The following is a 16,020-nucleotide window of genomic DNA, read 5'->3' on the forward strand; positions in this document are numbered from 1 at the left end:
TAAAAATCATATAAAAATTTTCATAATATTCACTGAAAGCGTCATCAATTTTAGTCATATCACATCATCCGATTTTTATAAATGCTAAGAAATAAATTTGAAAATATAATTCAAACTGATAATTTTGTTTCCAGTATGACTTCGTTACCGATTGATATCCGCTGAATTAAAACCGGTTTTCAGCCATACCAAAAATCATGTAGGCATCGTATTACAGAAATTTTCCACAAATACTAAACTAAAAAGGGGGGAGGCGGATGTGCCACTTTTTGAAACCAAAACTTAAAGTCAACAAAGGAACTCAACTAAAAAAAGAGTTACAGGTCTGATATTTTGCATGGCAGTTGCTTTATAGGGGTACAATATGGAACTCACTGTGAAGAAACGGCGGCGCAACCGCCGAAAACCGCCGATTTTTTTTTTGCAATTCTCGGCGGTTTTCGGCGGTTGCGCCGCCGTTTCTTCACAGTTCCATATTGTACCCCTATAAAGCAACTGCCATGCAAAATCTCAGACCTGTAACTCTTTTTTTAGTTGAGTTCCTTTGACTTTTAGTTTTGGTTTCAAAAAGTGGCACATCCGCCTCCCTCCTTATAAAATTGAAACCAGTTTTGTTAAGCCCTGGCCTTCGGCTGCTGGGCTTAACAAAACTGGTTTCAATCTTATAAATATTCATTTTAATATCCGCGGAAAGCTGTCTATATTACGATGCGATAAATAACTCTTCTATCACATATAAAGCACAGGTACTTTGTTACATAAATAAACAGGTACTAATAAATCACATTTACATGAAGAATTTTCAATTCAAAATACTTCGGAACTTATTCAATAGAATCTTAAAATCTACAGAACAATTTTCTCCAAATTATCCTTAACAAGTGCCACCAAATCCTCGATATTTTTCTTAGAATTGGAATTCTTGATATTGGTTGGTGTAACGGCTAAGGTAAAGTCAGGTCCATATTCCAGAAAGTACGGGTCTGTGTCTGGGATTTCTTCTCCCAGCTCCAGGCCCACCAGGTCACTTGTGATTCGGGTCCAACATCTTAAAAATGAAAATTTGTTGTTAATACTTAAAAATGTCCATACTTTCCCACCACTAATTTTAATCTAAAGATTGCCATAATAGTCATTCAATGGTTAATGATCTTATCCCTTAAAATCAATGATAAACGAAGAACTTAATAACGTTTCAAAACTAAAGGGATCTAAAGGGATAAGACAATGATGATGCACAAAATTACCCATTCTATATATTTAAATAAGTGGTTGGACAATCAACTTAATGAACCAACAAATAATTAAAAGTCCCCAAAGTTGTTAAGCCGACGAATAAGAAAACGTTATCATAAAGCTTTGGGGTCTATTGCAATAAACAGCCCAATGGCCCCTTTCTCCATGGGCAAAAACTCCAGGAAGTATTTGCAGTTACCAAAGGCAGTATTTCAATTCATGGCACAATGAACTATCCCTTCTTAAACTTGAAATTATGTCGTCCTAAATTATTACCTTACAGAGTTTGGAATATCATATCCGCCTCCACCAAGTAACAGGACAGGTTTGTCTGCCTGTACAACATAGTTCAGAAAAATAACTAACCTTACAGAGTTTGAAATATTATACCCACCTCCTTCAAGTAACAGGACAGGTTTGTCTGCCTGTACAACATAGTTCAGAAAAATAACTAACCTTACAGAGTTTAGAATATTATATCCGCCTCCACCAAGTAACAGGACAGGTTTGTCTGCCTGTACAACATAGCTCAGAAAAATAACTAACCTTACAGAGTTTGGAATATTTTATCCGCCTCCTCTAAGTAACAGGACAGGTTTGCCTGCCTGTACAACATAGTTCAGAAAAGTAACTAACCTTACAGATTTTGGAATATTATATCCACCTCCTCCAAGTAACAGGATATGTCTGCCTGTACAACATAGTTCAGAAAAATAACTAACCTTACAGATTTTGGAATATTATATCCACCTCCTCCAAGTAACAGGATATGTCTGCCTGTACAACATAGTTCAGAAAAATAACTAACCTTACAGAGTTTGGAATATTATATCCACCTCCTCCAAGTAACAGGATATGTCTGCCTGTACAACATAGTTCAGAAAAATAACTAACCTTACAGAGTTTGGAATATTATATCCGCCTCCTCCAAGTAACAGAACAGGTTTGTCTGCCTGTACAACATAGTTCAGAATAATAACTAACCTTACAGAGTTTGGAATATTATATTCGCCTCCTCCAAGTAACAGGATATGTCTGCCTGTACAACATAGTTCAGAAAAATAACTAACCTTACAGAGTTTGGAATATTATATCCGCCTCCTCCAAGTAATAGAACAGGTTTGTCTGCCTTTATAACAGTCTGAACACAGTGAGAGTATCCCGCAGGGGTTAGGTTAAAGCCTCCATGGGGATCCCCAGCCAACCCGTCGACACCACACTATAAACAAAACAAGAATGATTTCGTCCATAACTTCAAATGATTAACAGATTACAGAATTCATTGTAAAAATTATTTTACCTGCGATAAAAATAAAATGGCAAATTAAGTGTGTGTGTACTGTACCTCTGTATTGGTCTGTTGAATAAGGTTTGCAAATTGTTTCAGGGAGGTAAGGATCATAAGACAGTAACTTTACTGGTACCCAAAATTTTATAACCACATTTTTTTAAAATTCGTTTGCTCAAAAATTTTGGAACTTTAATTGAACTTTCAAACGTTGGTCTCCAAACTTTCAACAAATATAATCTACAGGATGGGTAATTTTGTTTACCTTAATTGACCATGTACATCAATTTATCGTCCATTGTCTTATCTCTTAAAACCCATGAGAGTGTTTACATATTTACTTTGTACACACATGCAGTTTTTATCATTTTTTACAACAAAAAATAGATTTGTTTTTACAATGGATCATTATTACTTTGATCTTACACCAGATTATCATATACTCTTAATAAAGTGTAACTTGTAGCTGGCTGAAATAACGATCCCCCATATCAACCACCTTTACCCCATCCCCTCCACTCTTACAGGATGAACGAACTGACCAGCAAATAATGTCAATGTTTGCAACCTGAAATGACGACAATTTTTACCCTGTCATAATATCCAAGTATATTCTACATCCATTGTTTTTAATTAAGATAAAAAGGTTGCTAAATAAAAATTACTCTACCTGTAAAACAATAACATCAGGTTGAATTTTAGTATCGACTAGATGGAAAACTTGATCAAAGATTGAACAATAACTTGCATCATCTATCCCACTCTTCAGTGGAACATTTATACTAAAATAAAGGATCTAATACAGTTTATGGTAAAATCAGAGGTTTAAAACAGGGCAACAGGGATCTAGTTCAGGTTAAGGTAAAATGTTCCTGGTAACGATCATTTTCAAAAATCAATAAACTGTAAAGGCTGCTAGTTGTTTTACATGCTATAGGAACAGGAAAATATAACCAATGTTTGATTTCTTTAGAGCGGGTAAAATATAAGGTTGAGAAAATATTTAGGTATTAAAATAGTTCTAATTAAAAACTAGGCACCTACCTATGATATTTTCCTTTTCCATAACCAATATCTTGGGCAAATCCAGTCCCAGGGAAAAATCCTACAAAACAAAAACTCTGTAATATTTATTTTTCGCATCGTATTATAAACAGCTTTCCTCAGATATTAAATGGAAAATTTTGAGTTTAAAACCAATTTTGTTAGACCCGAAAAACCGGATTCCCGGGCTAGGCAAAATGGCCTCTATATTATGATTTATATTTTAATATTCGTGGAAAATTATCTGTAAAGCGCTGCTATATATGATATTTCAGTATAGCTAAGAACCGGTTCTAATCCAGCGGATAATAATCAGCTTGGAAGCTATACTGAAAACTTTTTTCTATTGTGATAAATGCAAGATTATCATTATTTTTGTCTATTTCCTATGTTCTAAATTTTTGAAACTTGGGTTGTTAAACGAGCTCTTTCTAAACTTTTCAGCCAGTAGGGAGAGTGTGTCCACCCTAGAGGTAGAGGAGATGCTTATCCCTTAATATCCCTGCTGGTGTACCTGGCTCATGTTTGTGTAAAGAGTGTGACCACCCTAGAGGTAGAGGAGATGCTTATCCCTTAATATCCCTGCTGGTGTACCTGGCTCATGTTTGTGTAAAGAGTGTGACCACCCTAAAGGTAGAGGAGATGCTTATCCCTTAATATCCCTGCTGGTGTACCTGGCTCATGTTTGTGTAGGGAGAGTGTGACCACCCTAGAGTTGGAGGAGATGCTTATCCCTTAATATCCCTGTTGGTGTACCTGGCTCCTGTTTGTGTAGGGAGAGTGTGACCACCCTAGAGGTGGAGGAGAAAGCATCTTCAACAGCATCGCCGTGATGTACGTCAATGTCAATATACAGGATCCGTTTGAAAGAAGCCTAAATAATGATTCATTAGTCAGTTTGTTCATCCAGTAGCAGGGGAGAGGATGTGAGTACAGAGGGGCGGGATGGGTAATCATTATTTTTAAGATTTCTTTTATTAAAGTACATGAAAATCTAGTGAAACATCCTAGTAATAATATATTTACTTGTAAACAATAAACTTTCTAAATTACCTGTAGCTTGTGTATTGCCAGTACAATGTCATTGACATAGCAGAAGCCGGCAGCTGAATCCCGTTTTGCATGGTGCCATCCCCCACTCCAGTTTATGGCTATATCAACCTAATAACAAGGAATAAAACTTTTTATAATCCTTTAGTTAAGTAACAGGATGTCTATCTGTCTGTTCCGAAGAATCTCGCATCTCGCTATCCACCGAACCAATATGGTTCTCCTTTATAGTTTAGCTTCTCATAGGTCCTGACCTGAGATGGTTTAAAGCTTTTTTTGAGGAAGAGGACAACCACCTTTTCATGAGAAATCGCAAAAATACGATGCTTTACATGATTTTTCAGTAGGGCTGAGAACCGGTTCTAATCCAGCGGATTCAATCGGTTTCGAAGCCATACTGGAATAGTTATTTCTCGCATCGTATTATAAACAGCTTTCTGCGGATATAGAATGTACAATTATAAGATTAAAACCAGTTTTTTAAGCCCCGAGGTGCAAAAGGCACAGGCTAAAAAACTGGTTTTAATCTTATGATTGTAAATTTTTATATTCGTAGAAAGCTGGATATAATACGATGCTAGACATAGTTTTTTCGTATGGATGAGAACCGGTTCCTGTCCACCGGATTCGAATGAATACTGTAAACGTTGTTTACCTTATTTCTAAGCAAAAGTTCAGCAGCGGTAATACTAGCAGAGGCAACGCTTCTCACAAAATCAGACATTCCATCAAACACAGGACAATCATAAACTAATTATTAATGGTTAAACAATAAAATATTAATTATCCTTATGATAAAGTAACAGGATGTCTCTGTGTGTACCGAAGGGTCTCGCTAACAGCTGAACCAATATGGTTCTCCTTTACAATGAATGTACGGTGTACACACACGGCCATACTTGTGATAAACATACCCCTACACCTTAAGATTAAAATCATTCGTGGCAAAGATTGGACAAATAAGTGATAAGCTAACGAATCAGAAAAGTAGGTATTATAAATACAATGATTGTAAAGACCAACGGATGAACTGCGCTACAATTTTTCTTTATCGCATCGTATTGACAGCTTTCCGCGGACATCAAAATGAAAAATTATAAGATTAAAGCTAGTTTTGTTGGCCCCGTGAGACCGAAGGCCAGTGCTAACACAACTGGTATTAATTCTATGATTTTTAATTATTATTCATGGAAAATTGTCTATAATACTATGCTATACATGATTTTCCATACTAGCTTAGAACCGGTTCTAATCCAGCGGATATTAATCGGTTTCGAAGCCATGCTAGAAATTATCTTACCACATCCAAAATCTTCCTGCAATTCTTCTGTAGGATCTGCTAGGAAATCTAAATATTCTGAGCTGTGGAAAACTCGTAATTCCTCCATGTCAACCAAGTTCACATCGTACAGCTTTAACTTCTGAAATTAAAAAAAGATCAATATTTTCTAAAGTGAACCTTATCCATAATTAGGGTCGGCCCGTCCAGACGACCGTAACGGTTAGTTTTTTCGTTAATTTAGACATGTTAGAACTGATTTCAAACTTTGCAAGATTATTCCTATAAAAGATAAGTACAGTTTTTGAAGCGTAGCAACTCTATTATTGTTACCAGAAAGTATGTACGTCAATTTATAACATGCTATTTTTTCTACTTCTTGTAAGATATAGATGACCGGTATTAACCTCTTAGGATATTTTTAATTCAATTTCTAAAAATTAAGTATATATTATAAGCGATGCGCTCTATAATCAAATCATACAAATGATTGCACGTCCTTTTACTGTATCTACTGCTTGCCGTTAGCAGCCTTTAAAGCTAATGGTCGTTACCAGGAACATTTTACTATGAGCAGCACTATCTCCATAGAATATTACATACATACCTTTATGACTCCAGTATAGAATAGCAGTGAATTAAGCATCAAACTTCTCTCCTCTATCTTCTCTATTTTATTCATTTCTGTGTCCAGCTTTTTGCTGAAAATATATCCAACCCGCTTTGCGGCATTTTTATCTGTATTTTCTGGTAAGTTGTCATTTATGGTCGCATTATTTGTGTTTGGATTGGCATTTTCGTTATTTTTATCACCATTTTCATGTTTATTCTCCATTTTATTAAATCTAGAACCAAATAAAACTATGAATCTATAAGAAAATAATAATATAAATATAATATTAATAATAACATAATAAGGTTACTTCTAAACAGATCACTAATTCACCCAGGATTGAAATTATTGCCAGGAAAATAAACTATTTAGCCTCCTAATTTTTTTTTACCGGATTTATGAGATTTCATAAAAATATATTGATAAGATAACAATCACAGTATAAATGTTTGTATATATGAATTAATTTTGGCTGAAAATGTTGGAGGCTAAATAGTTTTTCTTTAAGCAAATCATCCATTCCTGTATATCACCAGATATTAGATTATGGTTAATTTTATGTTTTAACAATTTATCTTTTTTTCATTAAAATAAATAATGAAAAAATCTTCATCACTAACAATTTAAATTAATACAATAACAACTAACAAAAAAGGGAGGTCATCGTTTTGAGGCTTTTCGTAATGACTGAGCTTAAATTCAATTCTTAACAAAGTTTAGGAATTGCGAAAAGTGTACAAATAAAACCCTACCCTTAAAAGAGAAAAATATACCAATGGTATTCTATTAGTTATCAAATATCTTTCAGAATGGCTTGAAACCGATCAATATCCGCTGTATTAGAACCGGTTCTCAACATACTCAAAAATCAAGTGTAGCATCATATTACAGACAATTTTTCACGAATATTAAAATTAAAAATCATATAATTAAAACTATTTTTGGTGGCCCGGACATCCATCGGGGCTAACAAAACTATTTTTTATCTTATAATTTTTAATTTTAGTATCCACGGAAAGCTATCTATAATACGATGCATCATATACAGCATCCTTTTACAGACAATTTTCCACGAGTATTAAAATAAAAAATCATGAACTTAATACCATTGATAAACATTCCTCTTAAAAAACAATAAACAATACAATCATAGAAAATCTGATCTATTAACTAAAGAATATAATAATAATTTTCTAAGTACATTAATAACATATTATTATATATGGCACTAGGTTTATATGAAGTTTTGATATTGTGCTTACATTAGGGGGCGGGGGGTTAATGCAACCATCTCGTAATCAATGATTAAATGGCACTTAGAATTCGAATTTCGATCTGAAATTTTTCATGAGTAATCCTTGGTAGGTCTATTTTCCCTAATTGGGACAAAAAGTTTGAAAAGTAACGGCTGGCGGCTCAGACGTTTAGCCGTTTATTGCCTATTTTCAGGGCAAATTCGTCATTAACTACGTAGGAATCAACTTTTTATAACATATTTTTGGCTTAATTCATGTTAAATGATAGCAATAACCATTTTTAAATTTCTTGTACCAACAGCTACCGACTAGAACCGTTTTATAAGGTTTTTGAGCGACAAAAAGTATTATGTGGATATAGGTTTCGTGACTAATTTGATCTTAAGATAGCCACAAAATGGCAAAACGGCTGAGCCGCCAGCCGTTAGCCGTTACTTTTCAAACTTTTTGTTCGATTTAGGGAAAATAGATCTACCAAGGATAATTCATGCAAAATTTCAGATTTAAATTCGAATTCCAAGTGCCATTCAATCATTGATTACATGATAGTTGCATTAAACCCTCTCCCCCTCCTATGAAATATAGGATTAAATCACACATATGTCAAAAAATATTATACTTTATATTTTTTGTAGAAAAAAACTTTAGCTGTTTAGGGCAATTTCATTTAATTTGTCATAGATTTTCATTTACCGGTCAGCCTAAATGATGTAAATATTTTGACATATGAAGGACTTAATTCATAAAAAGTTTACTATTATATTATTCTATAAAAGTTTGTACTTTTGACTACAATCATCTTTAACAATGCAGTGGTTTTCAAAGTGTTTCGTAAGCTCGAACATTGCAGGATATAAAGATAGTTATCTTTATTTTATTTTTTTTCTTTCATTTATATATCTCTATAATTTTTATGAAATTGGTGCAAATGTATATTAAAATAGCAAGTTTGTTGGCTGAACATTTTGAACAATACATATGATTTACTTTTGGCGCTTTTTTATTTTTTTTAACTACATAGCAACAATTTTTTGTTTTTTACGTTTCAGAAAGCTCTCTCATTGGTGCATTTTTAATTTGTTGATCAATCAACGTTTTCTATTGGTGCATTTTCATTGCATTGGTTTACAGAACAACATTTACGATTGGTGCATTTCTTTCTAGTTGACAAATCCACTTTAACTATTGGTGCATTTATAACTACTTGACAAATCCACTCTTACTATTGGTGCATTAGTTTCAGAAAGCTCTCCCATTGGTCAGATTTGAATCGTTGTTTAAGAAAGTTCTCCAATAGGAGCATTCTCAAGCCACAGCTTGTGTATAAACTGGTACAGGTTGTCACTAACAGAAACCTGAGAAAAATGTACTTTTAATAAGGTTTTATACGCAGGGATTTAAATGGATATGACAATGGCCAATAAATTGATGTAGATCCCAAATGATGATACACAAAATTAACCCTTCTCTAAAATACAATTTATGGTTGGAACGTTTGGACACTCAATTTAATAATCCAATCGATCAAATTTTTTTTAAAATCTCCAAGTTGTTAAGCCAACAAACAAGAAAACATTATCATAAAAATTTGGGGACTTGTGTAATAAACAGCCCAATCTCACCTCACTCCCTGTTTAATACGGACTATCAATGTACATGTTGTACATAGTCGGCCTTGTTTTTTTATAAACTTAAACCCAGGGAGGGAGGGGACATTGGGCTCTTTATTACACTAGTTCCCAAAGATTCATAACAACGTTTATTAATTCGTTGACTTAACAAACTTTGGAGACTTTAGATGAATTATGATTAGTTGGTCCATTAAGTTACCAATCCAAACGTTTCAACCATTTATTGTATTCTATAGAAAGGGTAATTTTGTGTATTGTCAGTGGGGATGTACACCTATTTTTTGGCAATTGTCATATCCCATTAGATCGCCAAAACTGTGATGCATTTAAGAATCTTCACCTAAATTTTAAAAAAAAACTAAGTCACCTTGTAAGGGGTAGGATTGAGGCTACGTCTATGATCTGGTCTGAGGGTCCGAAGGGAGTGTTGTACATGTTCCCTTATCTCCTGGAGGCTGTGTTTTCCACCCACACGACGACCAGACTCCCAGACCACGTCGTACAACTCATCGACCTTAATTTTAGAGAGGTTTCGTCTCTCAGTTTCTTGCTTGGTATATTCTTAACTTAATCAGAATTACTTAAGATAAAAAAGATTTTTCGTCAATTTAGCTTGCTTACATGGACCTCATTCATTGGTCAGTTCGTTCATATAATAGAAGGGGAGGGGATGGGGTAAAGGGGGTATCATTATTCTAGCCAGCTGCGAGTACTTTTTATCAGAGTACATGAAAATCTGATGCAACATCCAAGTAATGATATATTCATTAATCTAACCTTATAGGGGCTGACATAAGCCCTGCGGGACTCTGAAAAGGGATGCCTGCAGAGGACACGTACTCCAGGTTCTGGCGGCGTTTCATCCGGCATCTGGAGCAAGTCTATGATGGCGAAACCGTCCTTGCCGTACAGACGGAATGCTCGCTTTTTGCCCGGCATTGTTACCTAGGCAAAGAAAAAAAATATTGTTAGGGGTAAAAGTTGTTAAAATTACTTACAATAGGTATGTTTTTTTTATAACTTACTTTGTCTGTCCGTAACGCTTTGGGGAAAATGTGATTTTCTCGGCTGCTATTTAATAAAGTTTGCTGGTCTTACCTTTTCCACATCCTGAGAAAGTTTTATTCTGGCTACATTATCAACTTCTACCAATTTATATACACATCCTAAATAAATCAAACATTACTGCGATTGTATATAATGGCATTTTTAAAAGCTTAGGAAACTGTGCAATCTTTTATTGTAAAACTTTTTTCCATTATGTAAGTCACTAGTATTTTTAAAGCAATACAAAACATTTATTTAAAAATTAGTTGTCATACTTGGAGGGAGGGGACATTGGGCTGTTTATTACACTAGTCCCCAAAGTTATATAAAAATGTTTTCTTATTCATTGACTTAAAAACTTTGAGGACTTAAACTTGAATTGAATAGTTGGTTCATTAATTCGAGTGACCAAACGTTTTAACCAGTAAATGTAATCTACAGAAGGGGTAATTTTGTGTATCATTATTGAGGTGAGGATTTATATAGGCCATTGTCTTATCCCTTTAGATCCTTAGTTTAGAAACATAAAAATTCTATATGAAGAATCCTTCAATTGTACCAATATGAATATATTGGAGGAACAATCAAACTACTTTATTGGTTAGAAAATGTACACAATGTACGTAAAGACAGTTGTTTTCTTAATTTCATTAATATAATAAAAGATTATTGTGTTTTATGGTTAATCCATTAATTGGTTCTACGACAAACGCAGGAGTCCCAAACGTCGGAGTGGATACTTAACCTAAACTAACTTATTTTAAACCATATTTTAGGTTTTTAAATGCCTAACCCCTGCGGGGGGCTTTTATGTATATTCATATCTTAACCTAACCTGTATAGAAATACTTATATAAATTAATATTTTAACACTCCTGCGTTTGTCCACTCCAACGTTTGGGACTCCTGCGTTTGTCCTGGAACCTATTAATTAAATTAAATGAATTTAATGTATGAAACTGACCTAAAGCCGGTTGTCTTTGACATGTAACCAGATGGGTGCCAATACCAAAACAGGTGATCTTATGTCCCTGGTCGTTCAGGGATAGAATTGTTTCTTCGTTGATGTCGTTGGATGCAACTATTTCTAGCTCAGAAAACCAGGGTATATCATAACTAAAAATATGTGTAATTCCTTAATTTGATAAAATACATATGTACATGAAGTGTATTTCAGAAAAATGATTTCAAGCATAAGTTTCATGCATTACTAAATTAGTCGCCATGCTGTTTTTGTAAAAATAAGCCAGCTATATAAATTGAATATATCACAAAAATACGGTTTTCAAGTCTTGATATATTAAAAACTACGTGGTAGAAAATTCAAATTCCTTTAAATATATGCACTATAAATGTAGTATGAACCATTGAACAGGAAAAAATATGTAGTTCACTGAATCCAATTTTAAATGCAATTCGTGCAAGTACCTAGAATTAATAAAACAAGGATGACAACATCCATAAAAGCGAAGCTCTGAAATGGAAGGACAAACGGACATTAACACTTGTATAATGTCAGAACTGAATAATCAGAATGCGAATGTATAAGAATCAAAGCAAAATTGTAAGTAAATTTGTTGAAAAACTGCTTGATACAGGACAATGATTATGGACATACTTACATTTTTAGGACTTGATTATAGAGTTGCTTCGCTTTTAATATTGTACTTTGTTATCCTAGGAATCAGTATACCAAAAATCAGACCAATCAGATAATTAGGTCACATACAAATTTGTTGTTAAAAATGTAAAAAAAATCAACATGTTTAAAATGGACGTACGGACATTCTGGTAATGATTATAGAGTTGCTACGCTTTCTAACTCGTACCTAACTATTACAGGAATCACCATGCAAAATTTGAAATCGATAGGACAATTATAACATGCCTAAATTAACGAAAAAAGCTATTTAAAAAAGTAAAAAAATCAACATGTTTAAAATGGACGTACGGACATTTTGGTAATGATTATAGAGTTGCTACGCTTTCTAAATCGTACCTAACTATTACAGGAATCACCATGCAAAATTTCAAATCGATAGGACAATTATAACATGCCTAAATTAACGAAAAAAGCTATTTAAAAAAGTTAAAAAATCAACATGTTTAAAATGGACGTACGGACATTTTGGTAATGATTATAGAGTTGCTACGCTTTCTAAATCGTACCTAACTACTAAAGGAATCACCATGCAAAATTTGAAATCGATAGGACAATTCTAACATGTCTAAATTAACGAAAAAAGCTATCCGTTACGGACGTACGGACGTACGGACGTACGGACGGACGGACGGACCGACCCTAATTATAGAAAAGCTTCGCTTTTAAAAATATCTATTCATAAATCTAATAGAATAAACGACTCTAGATATTTTAGTTTTCGTGGATATACCTCTTTATTAGCAATGTACCTTTTAGCTATTTCATCAAAAACCTCTCTAACAACAGTTGATAAATAGGCTAGGTCTCCAGAATCTATTCTTACCCCTGAAAATATAAAATGATGTGTAACTAACAATATTAATCAATGAAAATAAGGGGAAAAGTATTTTCATTAAAAAAAACTAAAGAATCGAGCGTTTTACTGGATCATACAGGAAGGGAGGAATATAGGCATATAAATTAAACATGATCTTTTGGTTTAAACTATCCAACCAATAACTTTTAACTAAAGAAGGGGTAATTATAATTTATCATCAATGGGTATGTACATAAATTTATCGTTCATTGCCTTACATTGAGATCCCAAGATCATAATAAATAAAACAAAAATCTACAGTAATTCATTTTTAAAAATTATTGATGTTTACCTAAGGCCCTATAGCCAAAATGATGCAACGCCAAGGCGACGGCACAAAAATTAACCACCCCACTCTTGCACACATCATACGTATCAATCAGGGCCAGAAATCCATGCGGGAACGCAATTGAAAAACTTGCAAAAGCCGCCAGTTCGCCCTCGTTGCATTCGCCAGCAAGTATGTTGAGTTTGGCAGCTAGAACTTTTTGTAGTTTGCCGCATAGTGTAACAAAATCTTCCTGCTGACCGCCGCCTAATCCATACAAGTCCTACTCACAGGAATAAAGGTATAACTAAGGAAGGGAGAGGACATTAAGCTGTTTATAACGTAGTCCCTAAAGTTTTATAATAACGTTCTTATTTGTTGGCTTAAAACTTTAGTAACTTCATTTAAATTTTGATTGGTTGGTATATAAAGTTGAGTGCCCTAAACATTTCATCCTTTAAATGTAATCTACAATAAGTGTAATCGTTTACATCATCATTGGAGTTGTATATCAAGTTATCGCCATTATCTTATCACATTAGATCGATGGGTAGGGTATTACTCTATTATAAGAATAATAACACCGACCAAAGACATCTCAATAAAAATTCTCAGGAAGCAAATAAGACGTTGATTTTAAATTGTGCTTGTTTTAAAAACACGCTCACAAAACTTTTGGTTGCTACTTAAATTCAATCTTATTTGCTTAGTTTTTAACAGATGATTTAAGCTTCAGAAGGTGTAATTTTATTTAAAAGCATTTAGAATGTAATTCAATTTATCACTAATTGTATTATCTTTACCATCAAGATCCCTTGATATACTAACTTGAATCTGTCTACATGAAACAACACTATCCAGAATATTTCTAGAGAATTTGGCTTTTAGTTTAAAAGCTTATAATTTTTTCACTAGGTTTTAAGGTTTTGCAGGTCTAATTCAATTAAATGGAATGAAAATTAACCACAAAACAATTATTTTTAATTATTCCTTTATCCCTGCCTGTTCAGCACAATCTCCATTTGGCTGCAGGGTCAGTCCATCCAGCTCTTTCATACTGGTGAAGGAGGAAACATAGGCATGTGCATGGGTACCCTTCACAGGAATATCAAATAATTTCCCCGCCAGAACATTAGAAGTTCCATCAAATCCTCCCAGGTATGAATATCTGGATGCTGTCAAGCCTCCGTTTGGGCCTTGTGCCCGCCGGAGGCCGAATTCAAGCAGTTTGATCTTTTTACCAGAAGCTATGCGAAAACGGGCAGCGTTCGTGGCAACAAGACTAGAATAGTTGATTAGATTTAGGAAAACTGTTTCAAATAGTTGGACTATAATAATCGGGCCGGATACTTTAACCAGCGGAATTCTGGGGAAGCATATGGAGCCCTCCTTGATGGCCTCGATGGTGATCTGATCAGGTTTGAGTTGTGCCAGGTATTGGAAGAATTCAGATTCACAGTAGGGCATGACTGTCTGTAGGTAGGCTATGTCAGAGTCGGCAAACTTGAAGTTTTCAACAAAGTCCAGGCAGTCAGATAGGCCAGCAAATATGGTGAATTCCCCTAAAAAATACATGCTTGTTATAAGCGTTAGTGCATTGAACATTGATGTTTTACTTTTCAATATAATTTGTAGAACTTAAAAATGTAGGTATATTCATAGCTTTTATCTAATCCTTAGAAATACCCTATCAAGTTACATACAAAAAAAAAACATTTATCTAATCTAGTTTACATAAAAAATACCTTAGTTTTGCATAAAATATCAGAAAATAAGTGTAAACTAAAGAAAGTTAAATGATAAAAATACCTTTGAATGGATTCTTTCTAAAGAACAAATCAAATGTGGCCTCGTTATCCTGTTTACCCGACTTCCAGTAGGCATAGGCCATGCTGATCTGGTACATGTCTGTCAGTAGGGGTTGTACTACGCACCTGCACAAACAAATATATTATATTGGTAGATTATACTTTTGAATCTCGATATATTAATTGAAGACAGATTATATTAGGGTTTTTTAATAGCGAATTCGGATTCTTAATTGGTAGGCTAAAATTAGCGTCTTGAGTTTTTTCTTTCGACTCCCCTTATAGAAGGCAAAGATTATCATTAGGTATTATATATAAAATCTGGTCCGATTCTCGGAAGTAAATTATAGAGAACACCAACATTAATTCTTAGGACATATGTAGCACTTAATTAAAAAAAAATCTTTTTAAAATATTGCTAGAATCCGGAATCCGCCAAAAATAAGAATCCGGAATCCGCGGGAATCCTCCATTTTTTTGGACGGATACTTGTAAGAATACGAATCCGGTCCAAAAATTTGACGGATTGCCATCCCTAGGTTATATGTGCAGATAAATTAATCAAACAAAACATATAAATTATGATTTTGTTTCGATGATTATACACAATTGTAAATAAATTTTCTATTGATATTGGATAATACTGGACATATATACAAACAAACTTTTAGTACCTTTAAATGTAAGGATCGAAGGGTATAAATTATACAATAATATTCAATTTTCTACAACATAATAAAATCTTACATATTAGCGTAACCGTTTTCTTCCCCAGCCGCTTTCCCGTCCTCACGACGTAGACGTTTTTCAGGCAACATAATTTCATAGGAGTCTAAAAATCGATTTTTTTTCACATTTTTGGGTATTTTTATAGGATAACATTGAAAGACAATAAAAATTTCACGATAAATAATATTTAATTTAACACTAACATAACAATTTTACTTAGATTATATGTAAATATTTAACTGTTTTTATACA

The 16,020-nt window shown here is 33.8% G+C and overlaps 4 protein-coding genes across 4 annotated transcripts in view; all 4 read right to left on the reverse strand.

The window, feature by feature from the left end:
- The window catches only part of MED18 (mediator complex subunit 18), a 550,858-nt gene that overhangs the window by 412,467 nt on the left and 122,371 nt on the right, over positions 1–16,020 (reverse strand). The window lies entirely within an intron of this gene.
- The window catches only part of LOC145317859 (uncharacterized), a 266,488-nt gene that overhangs the window by 128,109 nt on the left and 122,359 nt on the right, over positions 1–16,020 (reverse strand). The window lies entirely within an intron of this gene.
- On the reverse strand, positions 28–6,732 carry LOC145315562 (histone deacetylase 8-like). Its single transcript, XM_080155544.1, has 11 exons — positions 6,505–6,732; positions 5,919–6,039; positions 5,274–5,368; positions 4,622–4,729; positions 4,325–4,442; positions 3,569–3,629; positions 3,195–3,306; positions 2,307–2,455; positions 2,131–2,220; positions 708–1,048; positions 28–115 (listed from the first exon to the last, which is right to left on the reverse strand). The coding sequence occupies exons 1-10, from the start codon at positions 6,730–6,732 to the stop codon at positions 847–849; spliced, it is 1,284 nt and encodes a 427-aa protein (XP_080011670.1). The 3' UTR covers positions 28–115; positions 708–846.
- LOC145315563 (nicotinate phosphoribosyltransferase-like) lies at positions 9,044–15,122 on the reverse strand. Its single transcript, XM_080155545.1, has 9 exons — positions 15,041–15,122; positions 14,234–14,793; positions 13,256–13,514; positions 12,857–12,932; positions 11,409–11,560; positions 10,496–10,563; positions 10,175–10,342; positions 9,765–9,947; positions 9,044–9,121 (listed from the first exon to the last, which is right to left on the reverse strand). Exons 1-9 carry the CDS (start codon positions 15,120–15,122, stop codon positions 9,044–9,046), a joined length of 1,626 nt encoding a protein of 541 aa, XP_080011671.1.

Source organism: Acartia tonsa, chromosome 4 (assembly GCF_053477335.1).
Source record: "Acartia tonsa isolate MP-2025a chromosome 4, ASM5347733v1, whole genome shotgun sequence".
Lineage (NCBI taxonomy): Eukaryota > Metazoa > Arthropoda > Copepoda > Calanoida > Acartiidae > Acartia > Acartia tonsa.

Excerpts from the sequence above, each read along its gene's own strand:
- LOC145315562 (XM_080155544.1), bottom strand. The coding sequence starts at position 6,732 with ATGGAGAATAAACATGAAAATGGTGATAAAAATAACGAAAATGCCAAT. Across the intron at positions 5,369-5,918 it reads GCAGGAAGATTTTGGATGTG|TTTATGATTGTCCTGTGTTT; the intron begins GTAAGATAATTT and ends ATTAATAATTAG. Across the intron at positions 3,307-3,568 it reads GGAAAAGGAAAATATCATAG|TATAAATGTTCCACTGAAGA; the intron begins GTAGGTGCCTAG and ends CCTTTATTTTAG.
- LOC145315563 (XM_080155545.1), bottom strand. The coding sequence starts at position 15,122 with ATGGCCTATGCCTACTGGAAGTCGGGTAAACAGGATAACGAGGCCACA. Across the intron at positions 12,933-13,255 it reads TTTTGGCTATAGGGCCTTAG|GGGTAAGAATAGATTCTGGA; the intron begins GTAAACATCAAT and ends TTATATTTTCAG. Across the intron at positions 10,564-11,408 it reads TCAAAGACAACCGGCTTTAG|GATGTGTATATAAATTGGTA; the intron begins GTCAGTTTCATA and ends TGATTTATTTAG.